The sequence below is a fragment of the Penaeus japonicus genome, unplaced genomic scaffold (genome assembly GCF_977035675.1).
Source record: "Penaeus japonicus unplaced genomic scaffold, GWHDUDI00000001_assembly GWHDUDI00000037, whole genome shotgun sequence".
In the NCBI taxonomy this organism is placed as follows: Eukaryota; Metazoa; Arthropoda; class Malacostraca; order Decapoda; family Penaeidae; genus Penaeus; species Penaeus japonicus.
Genome location: NW_028234439.1, coordinates 689915 through 705847, shown reverse-complemented (window position 1 = coordinate 705847; position 15933 = coordinate 689915). Strand labels below are relative to the sequence as shown.

General features: G+C 40.1%; 1 protein-coding gene across 1 annotated transcript in view; it reads left to right on the top strand.

The window, feature by feature from the left end:
- The window catches only part of LOC147467131 (uncharacterized), a 10798-nt gene extending 1007 nt beyond the window's left edge, over positions 1 to 9791 (top strand). Inside the window, exons 2-3 of the mRNA XM_086532157.1 lie at positions 4235 to 4484; positions 9607 to 9791. Coding sequence (XP_086388283.1) covers positions 4235 to 4484; positions 9607 to 9791 — 435 coding nt within the window. The remainder of the gene's footprint in view (positions 1 to 4234; positions 4485 to 9606) is intronic.
- The last annotated feature ends 6142 nt before the right edge of the window (positions 9792 to 15933 follow it).

Genomic DNA, 15933 nt, shown 5'->3' with positions numbered 1-15933 from the left:
CATATTCATATACATATATATATAGATATTATATATATATTATATATATAGATATATATATAAATATATGGATGTGTGTGTGTGTGTGTGTATGTGGTGTGTCTGTATGTATGTATGGTATAGTTATATATATATTATATATATATATATATATATAGTTATATATAATATATTATATGGTTTTATGTATTTGTATATATAGACATTTATATATATATATGTATATATATATATATATATATATATATATATATATGCATATATGCATATATGAATATATATTTATATATATATATATATATATATATATATTGTGAGGGGGTTGAGAGAGAGAGAGGAAGAAAGAATGAAAGAGGGAGAGAGTTTGTGTTTTCTCTGTGTGTGTGTATGACTTCCTTTTCCTCCCTCCTGTCCAATTCTTTCTTTTTTTCGTTTTTTTCTTTCTCTTCCGTGAAGTGAGCACCGAAATCCGACCCTCCTCTGTTTCTTCATCTATCTCATCCACAATGGACGTCCGAAGAATTCGTAAAGCAGAAAATAAAATCGAGGGGAGAGAGTGAGGGGAGAAATGTGATCCGAGTTTTTATTTCTTCCCTCAGGCAGGCTGGCCATATTTAAGTGCGTGGACGTGTGTGTGTGTGGGTGGGTGGTTGGGTAGGGGGGGGGAGAATGGTGAGTGTGTGGGTGGGTGGGTGGAGTGGGGGTGTTTGGGTAGGGAGGGAAGTGTGTGTGTGTGTGTGTGTGTGTGTGTGGGTGGGTGGGTGGTTGGGTAGGGGGGGGGGGGAGAATGGTGAGTGAGTGGGAGTGTGGGTAGGTGGGTGGAGTGGGGGTGTTTAGGTAGGGAGGGAAGTTTGTGTGTGTGTGTGTGCTTGCGTGTGCTAGAGTGCCTGTGCATCTGGATCGCATTTATATTTCCTAATCCTTGTCTCCCTCGTGTCATTGTATGCCTCTTAATTGTCATAGCAAATTTTGTTGTTGTTGTTGTTAGGCGTAAAGCAAACACAGAGGGCCATGTAAACAAACGAATAGTAACATCAAAGAATCCGTCAAATGAAATAGCTTAATGAAAAGGAAAAGAGTTGTCTGAGAGTTTTATGAGAAAGACAAGAAAAGACAAGAAAAGGAAAGAAAAAAAAAAAAAAACAGTGCTTCAGAGACGAAACTTTCGGACACAATAAGTTTATCATTTATTCCAGAAAGGCTTTGTTTGAAAGCATTTCTTTTACCAGCTTTTGTTTTGATATTGTCCTTTCTGCTGGTTTTTTTTTTTTTGTTTGTTTGTTTGTTTGTTTTCAATCGTGAGCACCGCCACCATGATTAGCTTCTTCCTCTTCAACTGCTTTCTGTTTCTTTGTTTTTCTTCTTTCTCTTCGCCCTCTTCCTCCTCCTCTTCCTATTCTTCTCCCTTTTCCACTTCTTCCTCCTCCTCCTCCTCCTCCTTTTTCTCTCACTCCTCCTCCTCCTCCTCCTCTTCTTCCTCCTCCTCCTCCTTCTCCTCCTCCTCCTCCTCCGTTTATCATTGTTGTTGTTGTTCGTAGAAGCAATGATAACAGTAGCATTGATATTAATGTGATTACTCCTACTATGATTCCTGCTTTATGAAGTGAGTTTGCAACCGGAAATGTTCGATCGAGTGCAGTTTAACCATTGAGGATATTAAGCGAGTCGATTTTTTTATTTTCTGGAAATTTGGAATTTAAATGATTTTCCAATATGAGTACCGATGAAGGGCAAAACGTTTCACTCTACTGTTTTGATGCTATGGCAGTTTCTGGGAAGATTAGAAAAAAAAAAAATGTATATAGTATAAGAATCTCATAAGAACGACTGTCAGCTTCTATCATATGTTTTTCCTGTATGAAATCGTAATATTTTTCGGTTCGTTTTGAAATAATGTAGCCCAGATACGCTGCCTGTTATTGGAAAAAGCTTATTATGTATAGTTCGAGCAACAAAACGTCACTAATTCACTGGAAAAAGCTTATTCTATATAGTTAGAGTAACTAAAATCTATTTTTTTTTCTACACAATTTGAGTAAAATGTATGTAGATGACGGTAATTTGCTAGTATAATCAATTGAATATGATGTTAAAATTATTATCAAAAACATTAGATTGAAGATATTTAAGACAGACTAGAAGTTGGCATTCGTTAATGTTTTCTTTCTTTCTTTCTTTCTTGTTTCTGTATTTTCTTTCCTTCTTAATTTTACCCTTCTTTCACCTTTTTTATTTTTCTTCTTTATCTATCTCCTTATTCATCACGTGCGTTTGCATGACATTTCACCCATAATAACTAGCACTGCTCTGAAGCATTGCATACCCCCCCCCCTCTGTTCGTCAGATGAAAGTCAATTCAGTAAAATTCCAATGGAACGATATTGTTTTTGCAAGTATTTTGTTTATTGACATCTTACTCAAATTCGTTGTTGGCTGATATCAAACAGAAAATTGTTGTTTACTAATATCCAACGGAAATTTATTCTTTAGTGACATTTATTAACTCGAAAATTATGGTTCACTGATCGTGAACTGAAATTTGTAGCTTAGTGTTAACAAATCGAAAGCTATCATTTACTGATATCAAACCGAAGTCCAGGCGATTCCGCTTTTATAACGACATTGCATCGAGGGCTCTATGGTTCGATATGCCTCTACGTTATTGCAATTCGTTTTTATCTAGAGATTGTTGCAGAATAGCGAGCGATGTATCGGCTGTTGAACTTTGATTTTCCTGTAGTGATGAGGATAATCAAAAATAGTAATGATGAATGATTATGATTATGATAAGGACACTGATGATGATAATCACACTAATCATAATGATGAAATTACTACTACTGCTACTAATGATAGTAATAATTATGATTAAGATGATAATAATGAAATAATAACATTAATGATTATGATAATGATAACAACAACAATGAAAACAATAAAAATAGTATTATTAATAATAATAATAATGATAATAATAATAGACAGAGGTAAAACTGTCACTTGTCAAGTAAAGTACATAGGGGTTGTTTATGCAAATGTATATAATGTATTAGTTGGTTGGTTGGTTTTAATGATGATTACGGTACAATGCTGTGATACATGGAATAAATTATTGATTATTTGCAACATGATGCAGCCGTTGCCTAAAGCCCCCTGTTAGTACTATTAGCATTACCAATGCTACAATGACTATCAAATGAGCCCAGTTGCTATTGCAACAACCATTATTGCTATGACAACCGCAATCGTTAATGCAAGGAGTAATGCTGATACTGATAGGTATTAGTTCTATCATATACTGATGCTGTTTCAACCTCTGCAATTACCGCCACCTCCATTGTTCTAGTAATTTCTGTTAGTGCCTTAATCTTGATCGTAATATAAGCTTTCCAGTTCGTAGCGCGTCAGTTCTTTAACATAACTGATGCCGCTGAATCATTCCTATTTTTTCTTCTTGCTTCTTTGTTTCATTGTTTGTTTCTCTGAATCAACCGATCTTGCGCAATTAGTGCCAAGTCACACCCTGTCCAAGAATACACACGATTTCGTAACGAGATCTTGCGTGGAATCGGATTAACGACTTGCTCTATTCCCTTCACTCGTACTCTGGGGATTATGTACGCGTCTTTGTGTGTTACTTTTCTGTTGTGTGTTTGCGGTCGTGTGAAGGATCTTTGTTGAATGTTGCAGCGTAAGCGAGTCAAACTGAACCAATTGTAAACAAAATAGCGTCGGGGAAATCGGTAAACAAAGGGATATTCCTGTGTTTTGTTGTTGTTTTTTTCTTAACGTTGTTTTGTTCGCGTGGTAGTGTTTGTGTATTTTAGATGTATGGCGTTCCGTTGCCCATGACAGAGTTCGCGACCTCTGTTGCATATTTCTTGTTCCATTGCGAGATTGCAATCTTGTCAACACACTTGTTTGGCGACCAGTGTCCTTAGATAATATCTATTTGAATGGATAAATATAAGAAAATTAAGTTAGCCTCTTTCAGAATGTCAATAGCTTGTTGACCAGTGTCCTTGATGTCTGAATAAAAATAGATAATCGAATAAAAGTTTACCAAATTAAAGTAAAAACAAAAACAGTTTAAGAATTGCATCGTTTGTTGACCATTCCCTTTAACACAATATAACTTTTGGTAAAGACCTATGAAAAGGCAAACGTTCGTAGGTCAATATGTGAAAAGTTAAATGAGGACCAAATAACCTGATCCCGCCCTCCCCGCCCACAGCAACTCCTGTGCTCGGTGCTGCAGGTGGTGGCCACCCTGGCCCTCACGCCCCACCACCACCAGGCCCTCCTAGCCGCCAAGATCCCCGACGCCCTCACGCAGCTTGTCCTGCCGTCCGACGAGTGGTTCTACACCAACCACTCCACCAGGCACGCCCGCTACGTCAAGCACCACGCCGCCCGCACCCTCGTCTACCTCGGCCTCCAGCACCGCGTCAACCACCGCGTCAATGTCTACGACCTCCTGCTGGGTGAGTGACGCCCGGGCTTCCTGGCGGCGGAGCGACGTCGGAGGGTTGGCTGCGGCGAGCTGGCTTTGCCTTTCGCCTTGCCCGTTTATTAGTGTTATTATTATTTTATTTGTGTAGAGGTTTTCTGGTTTTATCTTCCTTTTTTATTTATTTATCGTGCATTCTTTTTAAGGTATTAATCTGCTGTACAGGATCTATTGTTGTACACTTATTGATCTAATGTTTATTGGAATTCTTACAGCAAACCCCTGCGCCTCGAGACTGGATAGAACTCACGGGTAAAATTCCGTTCTCGAAGCTACTCATTCATAAATTCGTGGTTGTATTTCTCTCTGTTATATTTATCGTGTTTGTTCCCCCGTGGCAATCCACATCTTGTCCGTTAGACGTCCCTGTTTTCCTGCCAGGTGATCTGTGGTGGTTCCTGTGGTTTCTGCCTCCGTGCGTCTGGTTTTCATCTTCTTCTATTTAACATTTATCTCCCGTTCTGTCTGTGAGAGGTTTCCTGTTTTCCTGACACATAGACTATTTTGTCGAAGGCCTTTTGCGTTAGAAATCTCACCCTTTTCATGGTTCCTCTACGACTGTGCTTGCCATAGTCCTGTCTTGTTCTTCTGCGAGGCTCTCCTTATGAGATTTTTTTTTACTATTCTTTCAAAATCCCTTTGCGGCCTTCTTTTATCTCCCTCGCGCGAGAATCACCACGTCTGACCTTCCCATATTCATTGTGAAGAAGAATTACGTCTTAAAATCCTGTTTTAGAATTCATGTTTTTTTTCTTTTCTTTTCTTTTCTTTTTCTTTTTTGAGGTTCTTTGAAAGGGCTCTTGGTAAAGCCCTTTCAGGCTTTCATTAGCCTTCCTCGTCGCCAGTGATAGGGATTAGGATAAAAGAATTGATGCCTAAAGGTTGATGATAATGATAATGATAATAACAAGAATAATGATAATGGTGATAATAATATTTGGTAATAATGATAATGATGATGATAATAGCAGTGAAAATGATTATGATAATGATGATGAAAATGATAATGATGATAATGATTATACCAAATGAATGAATGGGTAAAAGTTGATAACAGTGATAATGATGATGATGACAATAATAATAATATAACAAAATAATGATAATGAGAGTAATAATGATAATGATAGCATAATAGTTATGATATCGATAATGATAACAGTATTAATGATGATAACAATATTAGTGATAAGATTATAATTATTATATCGATAATGATAATGATAAGGATAATAATGATAAACAGGAAAAAAATGTTTCTCAAAAGCCTATGTATCGCTGTTCTTGGTTCGCCTTTTCCTTGTTTATTCTTTCAGTCGATTACATAAGGCTAGCCTGAAATACGATGTTTTTTTATGTTCTATTTTTTTTTCTTTTTTTTTTCTTTTTTGTAAACAGCTGGTTGCAGTGAATTTGACTTTTTTCTTTAAATCTGTGGACAGATGCCAGTCAACCAGATTCTGAGCAACCATTTTACCGTAGAGTATATCAGGCGGAAAAACAGTCTTTCCGTTTTTTTTTTCCTTTTTTTTTTTTTTTTTTTTTTTTTTTTTTTTTTGTGCAATTCGAGTATTGGCAGTAATAGAGTGCCATTGTGAAGGATATAGCTGCGTTATCCTAGTCCTTTGATCAGCTGATTGAAAAAACATTCCAAAGGACTCCGTTGAAACCTTGAGAGATTGAGTAGGTTGAATATATCCTTATGTTGATGTGGTGTGTGTGTGTGTGTGTGTGTGTGTGTTTATGTGTGTGTGTGTGTGTGTGTGTGTGTGTGTGTGTGTGTGTGTGTGTGTGTGTGTGTGCATCTCACTCATTCACTGCATTGCCATGAAGCGTTATGTGTAGGAAATTAACATATGATTAATGAGTAAACAAGAAAATAACTATGTCAAATTCTAACCATAGCTTTTCTAACCTAACTATGGCTACGTTCAAATAACTGTATCTATATCTATGTTAGACTATCTGCAGCTATAGGGCTACTGGCTTACCACAACTAAGAGAATATTATTGATATAGTTATTACTGAAATACCTGAAAATTCCCTGTCGTACAAATGCTGGAATTAATTCGCTCAAGCATGGATGTCAATAAGGGCTATTGTGTCCCTTACTGTATTGTAACAAGGGAACGAGAGTAACCGACACGGACCTGGCTGAAGATCTTGGTAAGGGAGGCCGAGGGAAAGGAAACCTCAGGTGGGGAATAATAACAAGGTTACATCTCCGCCTCGCCTTCTCTCACTCCCTCCGACCCTCCCTCCCTTCCTCCCTCCCTCCCTCCCTTCCTCCCTCCTTTCTTCCCTTCCTTCCTCCCTCCCTCCCTTCCTTCCCTCCCTTCCTCCCTCCCTCAATCCCCCATTCCTCCATTCCTTCCTTCCTCCCTCCTTCCCTCAATCCCCCCTTCCTTCCCTCCCAGTCCCTCCTCTCTGAGATGAATGCTCCGTCACACAGTCTGTCACGCGCTTTGTTTGCCTCGCTCTGATTGCGCTAGCGAGTGGGTGTCAGGTGAAATCAGTATTATTTTTTTCTCTCTCTCTAACTCTCTCTCTCTCTCTCTCTCTCTCTCTCTCTCTCTCTCTCTCTCTCTCTCTCTCTCTCTCTCTCTCTTTCTCTCCTCCTCTCTCTCTCCTTCTCTCTCTCTCTCTCTCTCTCTTTCCTCTCTCTCTCTCTCTCTCTCTCTCTCTCTCTCTCTCTCTCTCTCTCTCTCTCTCTCTCTCTCTCTCTCTCTCTCTCTCTCTCTCTCTCTCTGTCTCCTCCCTCCTTCTTTCTCTATGCTCCTCTCTCTCTCTCTCTCTATCTATCTATCTATCTCTCTCTGTCCCCTCCCTCCTTCTTTCTCTCTGCTCTCTCTCTCTCTCTCTCCCCTCTCTCTCTCTCTCTCTCTCTCTCTCTCTCTCTCTCTCTCTCTCTCTCTCTCTCTCTCTCTCTCTCTCTCTCTCTCTCTCTGTCTCCTCCCTCCTTCTTTCTCTATGCTCCTCTCTCTCTCTCTCTCTATCTATCTATCTCTTTCTCTCTCTCTCTCTGTCCCCTCCCTCCTTTTTCTCTGCTCCTCTCTCTCTCTCTCTCTCTCTCTCTCTCTCTCTCTCTCTCTCTCTCTCTCTCTCTCTCTCTCTCTCTCTCTCTCTCTCTCTCTCTCTCTCTCTCTCTCTCTCTCTCTCCCTCTCTCTCTCTCTCTCTCTCTCACTCTCTCTCTCTCTCTCTCTTCTGCCTTTTATGACTGACCTTTCTGTCTATTTTCCCTTTTCTTGTTCTTTCGAGTATATTGCTCTGGTGTTTGGTCGCTATGAGGTTACCGATGTGATTGCTTTTATTGTATCTCGAGATGACGCTTCGAGTTGCTCTTTTGTTTTTCTGTTTTGGTCCTCCGCTCTTATTGCATTATTCTATGCCATTCTACGAACGCACCAGAACTGACATCAGGCTTATTGATGAATCCAAAAGAAGTAGGACGAGGAGGTGAATTGCGTGTTCACTACACTACAGCCTCCTTTTATAGATATATATATATATATATATATATATATATATATATATATATATATATATGTATATATATATATATCTTAAGGAAAACTGCCGATTAGGACGCGTGTGTGCTGTACAGTTCCCAGCATGGCTTCATAACGGCCTCCTCGTCCCGCCGACGTGATTACCTCCACATTACCTGGGATTATGAACGCTATCAGCCAATATGTGGTATCCGACGCCGACGCCTTGGCTGGAAGGGAAGAAGGATATTGAGAGTTATGAGGACAATATTGTACGACTGGTTTCTTACATCGAGAAGGTTAAGAAAGCAGATTTTTAGTTCATTCGTGATTTGATTATTTGATTTTATTTCCATTTGAATGCTGAGATTTACTTTGGTGTTATGGATTAATCTGGAAGAGATCTGGATGTAGGCTTATCTCAAGGCGAGGTCGTGTTTCACCTGATTACATCTTAGTACACGTCAGGAAAGTTAACTTGTTTTGCGCCAAAGAAACTACGCGAGTCCGAAAAAGTATTTTAAAATTAGATTTGCAAGGAAGGCAAAACAATATTTTTCAATAACGTCAAATGAAAGGAATCGGATCTTCTCACTCTATCTATGACAGCCTCAGCTTTAGACTTCATACCTTCAGGCTGATCAAGAACTGCGCATGTAGCCTAACTATTACTAATTCCATAGAGTGATTTGTTTCTGCTTAATTACTGTAGCAGAAAAAATGGAGTACTATTATGGTCGCTGTGTTATTGTTATCATTGGCGTTGTTATGGTTGTTATTACGATTGTAGTCATTATTAGAATTCATTGTTATCACCATCATCACTGCTATTATTACTGTTGTTATCAATGTTATTATCAATGCCATCAGAATTATTACTATTATCATTATTACGGTTGTCATTATTGTTGTTGTTAATAGCATTATAATTCTTATTTCATGATTACTGCGTTTTTTTTTAAAGATTATTTTGATGCTGCTATATTACGTTATAATTATTACTTTTCAAATATTATTGTCCTTTTTATTATTAATATGATTATCATTATTATTATTATTATCATCATTATCATTATCACCACTGTGCAGATACTAATTGTATAGATAGTAACAGTAGTAGCGTAGGCTTAGCGATGTGGCTTTTGAGGCTACTGGCAAAATACGGAAGTAATTATTATATGAACGTGTTAAAGAGGAGGTCGTTCTAATGGATGGTTTAGGAAAGTTAGTATTTCATTCTATTTTTCATATTTTCTTTTAAAATTTGACCGAATTTCATGTGTCGTTTTTATATTTTTGCTCACGATTTTAAAGATAATTTTTCTTATATATATATAATCCTTGAGGTACCTCTTATTTTGGTTATTTATTCTTTTTCTCTAAGTAACCATCATTGTAATCGCTGACTTACCCATTCTACCGTGTCTATCACCGTAGGCCTACATTCTGCATGAAACTACAGTGCGAATAACCATGTGTATCTCGAAACAAGGCTCGGTTTCGGATCTGGACTCGATTTCCGGTTCGGATTCGGACTCGATTTCCGGTTCGGCTTCGGAATCCAACCCTAATTCGGACTCTGATTCTGATTCTGCCACCCCCACAGACGAGGCGCCTCCCCCCACGCCCTTGGGAGAGAGTTCTGAGGACGACTACATCATCATGACCTCGGCGCCGCCCCCCATCGTGTCGTCGCAGGACAAAAAGGTCCTGGGAATGTCCGTCGAGGGGATGGTCCTGCACACACTCAAGACCCTTGAGGTGAGTGCGGTCATGGATGAGTTGCGCTGAGGTGAAATGAGCTCAGTTTGGTTGAGGTGAGATGAGTGTTGTTTCGCTGAGGTGAGTTGAGTGTTGTTTAGGTGAGATGAATTCAGTACTGTTTGGTTGAGGAGAGGGGTTTAAGTCCTTTATTTATTTATTTTTGTTTCTCGAGGTTAGTTTGGTTGAGTTTTATTTTATTTCGATTAGTTTAGTTGAAGTGAGTTTAGCTGAGTTTAATCTTTACCTTATTTACTACCCTGGCTAGCCGCACATACAGTTGCAATACAGCTGACAGACGACCATGACTTTATACAGCAATATTACATAATATAGAACACGGTTACATTTTCTACGACATCAGGGAAGAGCAAATAGACTTTTTCTTGCGGTTTTTTTTTTTTTTTTCATTTATCGTGTTTTTCCTTTTTCTTTCTCTTCCTTGTTGTTTGTGATTTTCTGCTGCGTCTTCTCCTCCTTCCTCTTCTTATTCTTATTCTTATCATTCTCATTCTTCTACTTCTTCCCCTTCTACTTCTTCCCCTTTCTCATTCTTCTTCTTTTTCTCCTCATTCTTCGTCTTCCCTTTCTCTTTTTTCTCATATCTTCTTTTTATCTTCAATATTCTTCCTTCCCTGTATTTCCTCACTCCTTTATTCCTCGTCCTTCCTTTTTCTCTCCTCTCTGCTCTCCTTCCCCCCTCCTCCTTCCCTGAATTTCCTCCCATCTTCCCTCCTTCATCATGCCCTCTTTTTTTTACCTCCTCCATCGTCTTCTCTTCTCTCAGTTCTTCTCGTCCTTCCTACTCTCTCTCTCTTTTCTCTCCTTTCTCTCTCTTCTTCTTTCTTCATCACACTCTGCCCCGTTTCACATTTCTTATATATGTATACATTCATACATACTCTCACGCATGTGTGTGTGTACATTTTTTGTTAGACAAATAAATTCACTGCTGTTCCTTCTGTTTTTATTCGTCGCTTTTATGCTTTTATCATGTTTCTGCATCGTCTAATATTTTTCCGTTTTCTGCATTATATTTTTTTATATCCCATCTCCACCTCCTCCTCCTCTTTGTCCTCCTCCTTTTCCCCCTCCTCGTCCCTCCTTCTCCTCCATCTCCTCTCCCTCCTCCTCCTCCGCCTTCTCTTCTCCCTCCTCCTTTTCCTCTTCCTATTCTTCCTCCTCCTCCCCCTCCTCCTCCTCCTCCTCCTCCTCCTCCTCCTCGTCCTCCTCGTCCTCCTCCTCCTCCTCCTCCTCCTCCTCCTCCCTCCCTCCCTCGTCCTCACCCCCCTTCTCCTCTTCCTCTTTCCTGCTCCTCCTCTTCTTCTTCTTCCTCCTTCCTCCTCCTCCTCCTCCTCCTCCTCCTCCTCCTCCTCCTCCTCCTCCTCCTCCTCCTCCTCCTCCTCCCTTTATAGCATCTCTGCCTCCCCTTTTCCATTACCCTTCGCCCGCCTTTTATCATTGCTTCGCCTCCTCTCTATCTCTCTCCCCTTTCTCTCTTGATCGCTTTTGGATTATCCTCGCCATTTTCCGCCTGCCTTTTTCCCTCGCCCTAATTCTCTTTTGCATTTTCCAATCGTTATTTTATTGCTTCCTCTCCCGGCCGCCATTTTTTAGTGTGTATTTCCCGCCCCCGCACACCCTCAGCTGTTCTTTTTACCCGCCCCCTCCCCGTCCCTGTCCTTCGTTCCCTTATCATTATTTCATTTGTTTGTTTGTTTACTCATCTGTTTGTTTGACTATATATGTATTTTTATTTATTTTTGACACGTGGATTTTTTTTTTCCAACGAAAGGCATTGCGGTCTGTTCAGTTGTATATGTTTTGGTATTTCCAACTGAAATCATAGTCTCTCTCTCTCTCTATCTATCTATCTATCTATCTCTATCTCTCTCTGATCTTTCTCTTTCTCCTCTCCGCTCTCTTTCTCTTTACCTTCCACTATTCGATAATTTATCTTATCATCATCTCAGAAGCTATATAGATATATATAATCTATATTATATCTCATCACTAGACGCTTTCTCTTCCTTTCTCTCTCCCTATCTTTCGTGTCTCTCTCTCCTCTCTCTCTCTCTCTCTCTCTCTCTCTCTCCTCTCTCCTCTCCTCTCTCTCATCTCTTCTTCATCCTCTCTCTCTCTCTCTTTTTTTTCTCTCTTTCTCTTTCCTCTCTCTCTCTCTCTCTCTCTCTCTCTCTCTTCTTTTTTTCTCTCTTCCTCCTCTCTCTCTCTCACTCTCTCCCCTCTCTTTCTCTCTCTCTCTCTCTCTCCTCTCTCTCTCACTCTCCTCTTCTCTCTCAGATTGTTTTCTCTCGTCTCTCTCTCTACTTCCTCTCAGACTTCTCTCTCTTCTCCTCTCTCTCTCCGAGGGGGGGGGGGGGTGGTGTGTGGGTGGGGGTGGGTGGTGGATGTGATGGGTGTGTGGGGGAGTGAGAGGGAGAGGGAGGGAGGGAAAGATGAGGGAGAGGAGGAGGAGAATATCTTTCATATATTTCCTTCTCTCTCTCTCTCTCTCTCTCTCTCTTCTCTCCTCTTTCCTCTCTCTCTCTCTCTTCTCTCGTTTCTCACTTCTTTCTCTCTCTCACTTCTTTCCTCGGGCTCTCTTCGCTCGGGCTCTCTCTCTCGTTCTCGCTCTCCTCTCTCTCGTTCCTCTGCTCTATAACTCTCTTCTCGCTTCAGGTCTCGCGCTCTCTCCTCTCTCTCCTCTCTCTAGCATGCTCTCTTTCTCTCGCGCTCGTCTCTCTCTCTCTCTCCTCCTCTCTCTCTCTACTCTCTCCCTCCTTCTCTCTCTCTCTCTCATCTCCTCATCTCTCTCTCGCATTAATTCTCTCGCCTTCTCTCTCAGCGTCTCTCTGACCAACGCCTCCTCTCTCCCATTTCATCTCTCCTCTCTTCTCTCTCATCGCTCTCTCGTCGCTCTCTCTCTCCTCTCTCTCTCTCTCTCTCTATTCATCTCTCTCTCATCTCTCCTCCCTCTCTCTCTCTCTCTCTCTCTCTCTCTCTCCTCTCTCCTCGCTCTCTCTCTCTCCTCTCTCTCTCTCATCTCTCCAGAGTCTCCTTCTCCTCTTTCTCTCTCTCTCTCCTCGCTCTCTCTCTCTCTCTCTCTCTCTCTCTCTCTCTCTCTCCTCCTTTCTCTCTTTATACCTCCTCATCTCATACTATCTATAATATAATAATATATAATAAGGCAAATATAGATTATAAATACTATAATAATATATATATATAGCTCTCTTATCTCACGTCTTTCATATCTCTTCTCTCTTATATTTCTTCTCTCTATCAGCTATCTCTCGCTCTTCTACTCGCTCTCTCGTTCTCTCGTCTTGTGGGCGGTGAATCGCTCTCTCTCTTCTTCATACTCGTTCTCTTTCCTCTCTCTCTTCTCCAGTCTCCTCGCTCGCTCTCTCCGTCTCTCTCTCCTCTCTTCTTCTCTCTCTCTGCTTCGCTCCTCTGCTCCCTCTCTCCTTTTCTCATTTTCCCCCTCTCTCTAAACCTTCTCTCTCGGTCCCGCCGACTCCTCTCTTCTCTCTCTTCTCCTCTCTCTCTCTCCTTCCTCTCTCTCTCTCTCTCTTCTCTCTCTCTCTCTCTCTCGTCTCCTCTCTCTCTCTCTCTCTTCCGTCTCTCTCTTGCTCTACGTCCTCTCTCGGTCTCTCTCTCTCCCTCTCTCTCTCTCTCTCTCTCTCTCTTTCCTCTCTCTACTCTCTCTCTCTCTCTCTCTCCTCCTCTCTCCCACTCTCTCTCTCTCCCACTCTCTCTTTCCTCATCTCTCTCTCTCTCTCTCGTCTCTCTCCTCTCTCTCTCTCTCTCTCTCTCTTCTCATCTCTTCATATCTCTCTCTATCGCTCTCTCTCTCTCTCTCTCTCTCTCTCTCTCTCTCTCTCTCTCTCCCCTCCCTCCTTCTTTCTCTCTGCTTCTCTCTCTCTCTATCTTAGTAAGTATAATAGAATCTAGAAAGATCTAGAGTTATCTATCTTTCTATCTAGATACTCGCATCTACTCTCTCTGTCCGCCTCAAACATATTTCTTTCTCTCTGCTCCTCTCTATCTGCCTCTATCCCCCCTCTCTCTCTCTCTCACTCCACTCTCTCTCCTCTCTCTCTCTCTCTCCTTTCTCTCTCTCGTCTCTCTCTCTCCTCTCTCCCTCTTCTCTCTCTTCTTCCTCCCTCGCCTCTCTCTCTCTCTCTCCTCTCTCTTCTCTCTCTCTCTCTCTCGGGGGGGTTCCTTCTCTCCTCGTCTCTCTCTCTCTCTCTCTCTCTCTCCTCTCCTCTCTCTCTCACTCTCTCACTCTCTCTCTCTCTCTCTCGGCCTTTTATATTTTTTTATGACCTGACACTTTCTGGTCTATTCTATCCCTTTTCTTGTTCTTTCGAGTATGTTGCTCTGGTGTTTGGTCGTCGCTTTCGTATGATACTATTCGCTCGCTTTATTGAGGTTCTATTGAGGTTACCGATGTGATTGCTTTTATTGATCTCGAGATGACGCTTCGAGTTGCTATTTTGTTTTTCTGTTTTGGTCTCCGCTCATATTGCATTATTCTATGCCATATACGAACGCACCAGAAACTGACATCAGCTTATTGATGAATCCAAAAGAAGTAGGACGAGGAGGGTGAATTGCGTGTTCATACACTACAGCCTCCTTTTATAGATATTTATATATATATATATATATATATATATATATATATATATATATATATATATATATATATATTATAAGATGTATATATATATATATATATATATATATATATATATTTTAGGTCGGTGAGTGGTTTTGTGTGTAAGAGATCTGTGTGGTGTGGTGAGTGTGTGTGTGTGATAGTGGTGGTGTGCGGGTCGATATAATATATATATATATATCTTAAGGAAAACTACCGATTGGGACGCGGGTGTACTGTACAGTTCCCAGCATGGCTTCATAACGGCCTCCTCGTCCCGCCGACGTGATTACCTCCACATTACCTGGGATTATGAACGCTATCAGCCAATATGTGGTATCCGACGCCGACGCCTTGGCTGGAAGGGAAGAAGGATATTGAGAGTTATGAGGACAATGTTGTACGACTGGTTTCTTACATCGAGAAGGTTAAGAAAGCAGATTTTTAGTTCATTCGTGATTTGATTATTTGATTTTATTTCCATTTGAATGCTGAGATTTACTTTGGTGTTATGGATTAATCTGGAAGAGATCTGGATGTAGGCTTATCTCAAGGCGAGGTCGTGTTTCACCTGATTACATCTTAGTACACGTCACGAAAGTTAACTTGTTTTGCGCCAAAGAAACTACGCGAGTCCGAAAAAGTATTTTAAAATTAGATTTGCAAGGAAGGCAAAACAATATTTTTCAATAACGTCAAATGAAAGGAATCGGATCTTCTCACTCTATCTTTGACAGCCTCAGCTTTAGACTTCATACCTTCAGGCTGATCAAGAACTGCGCATGTAGCCTAACTATTACTAATTCCATAGAGTGATTTGTTTCTGCTTAATTACTGTAGCAGAAAACATGGAGTACTATTATGGTCGCTGTGTTATTGTTATCATTGGCGTTGTTATGATTGTTATTACGATTGTAGTCATTATTAGAATTCATTATCACCATCATCACTGTTATTATTACTGTTGTTATTATTATCACTAGCATCATTAGTATTACTGTTATAATTATCATCATTACTATGATGGCATTATCAGTGCCATCAGAATTATTACTATTATCATTATTACGGCCGTCATTATGTTGTTGTTAATAGCATTATAATTCTTATTTCATAATTACTTCTTTCTTTTTATTTTTATGATTATTTTGATGTTGCTATATTACGTTATCATTATTACTATTCAAATATTATTGTTATTTTTCTTATTATTATTATCATTATTATTATTATTATCATCATTATCATTATCAACACTGTGCAGATATTAATTCTATAGATAGTAACAGTAGTAGTGTAGGCTTAGCGATGTGGCTTTTGAGGCTGCTGGCAAAATACGGAAGTAATTAATATATGAACTTGTTAAAGAGGAGGTCGTTCTAATGGATGGTTTAGGAAAGTTAGTATTTCATTCTATTTTTCATATTTTCTTTTAAAATTTGACCGAATTTCATGTGTCGTATTTATATTTTTGCTCACGATTTTAAAGATAATTTTTCTTATATATAT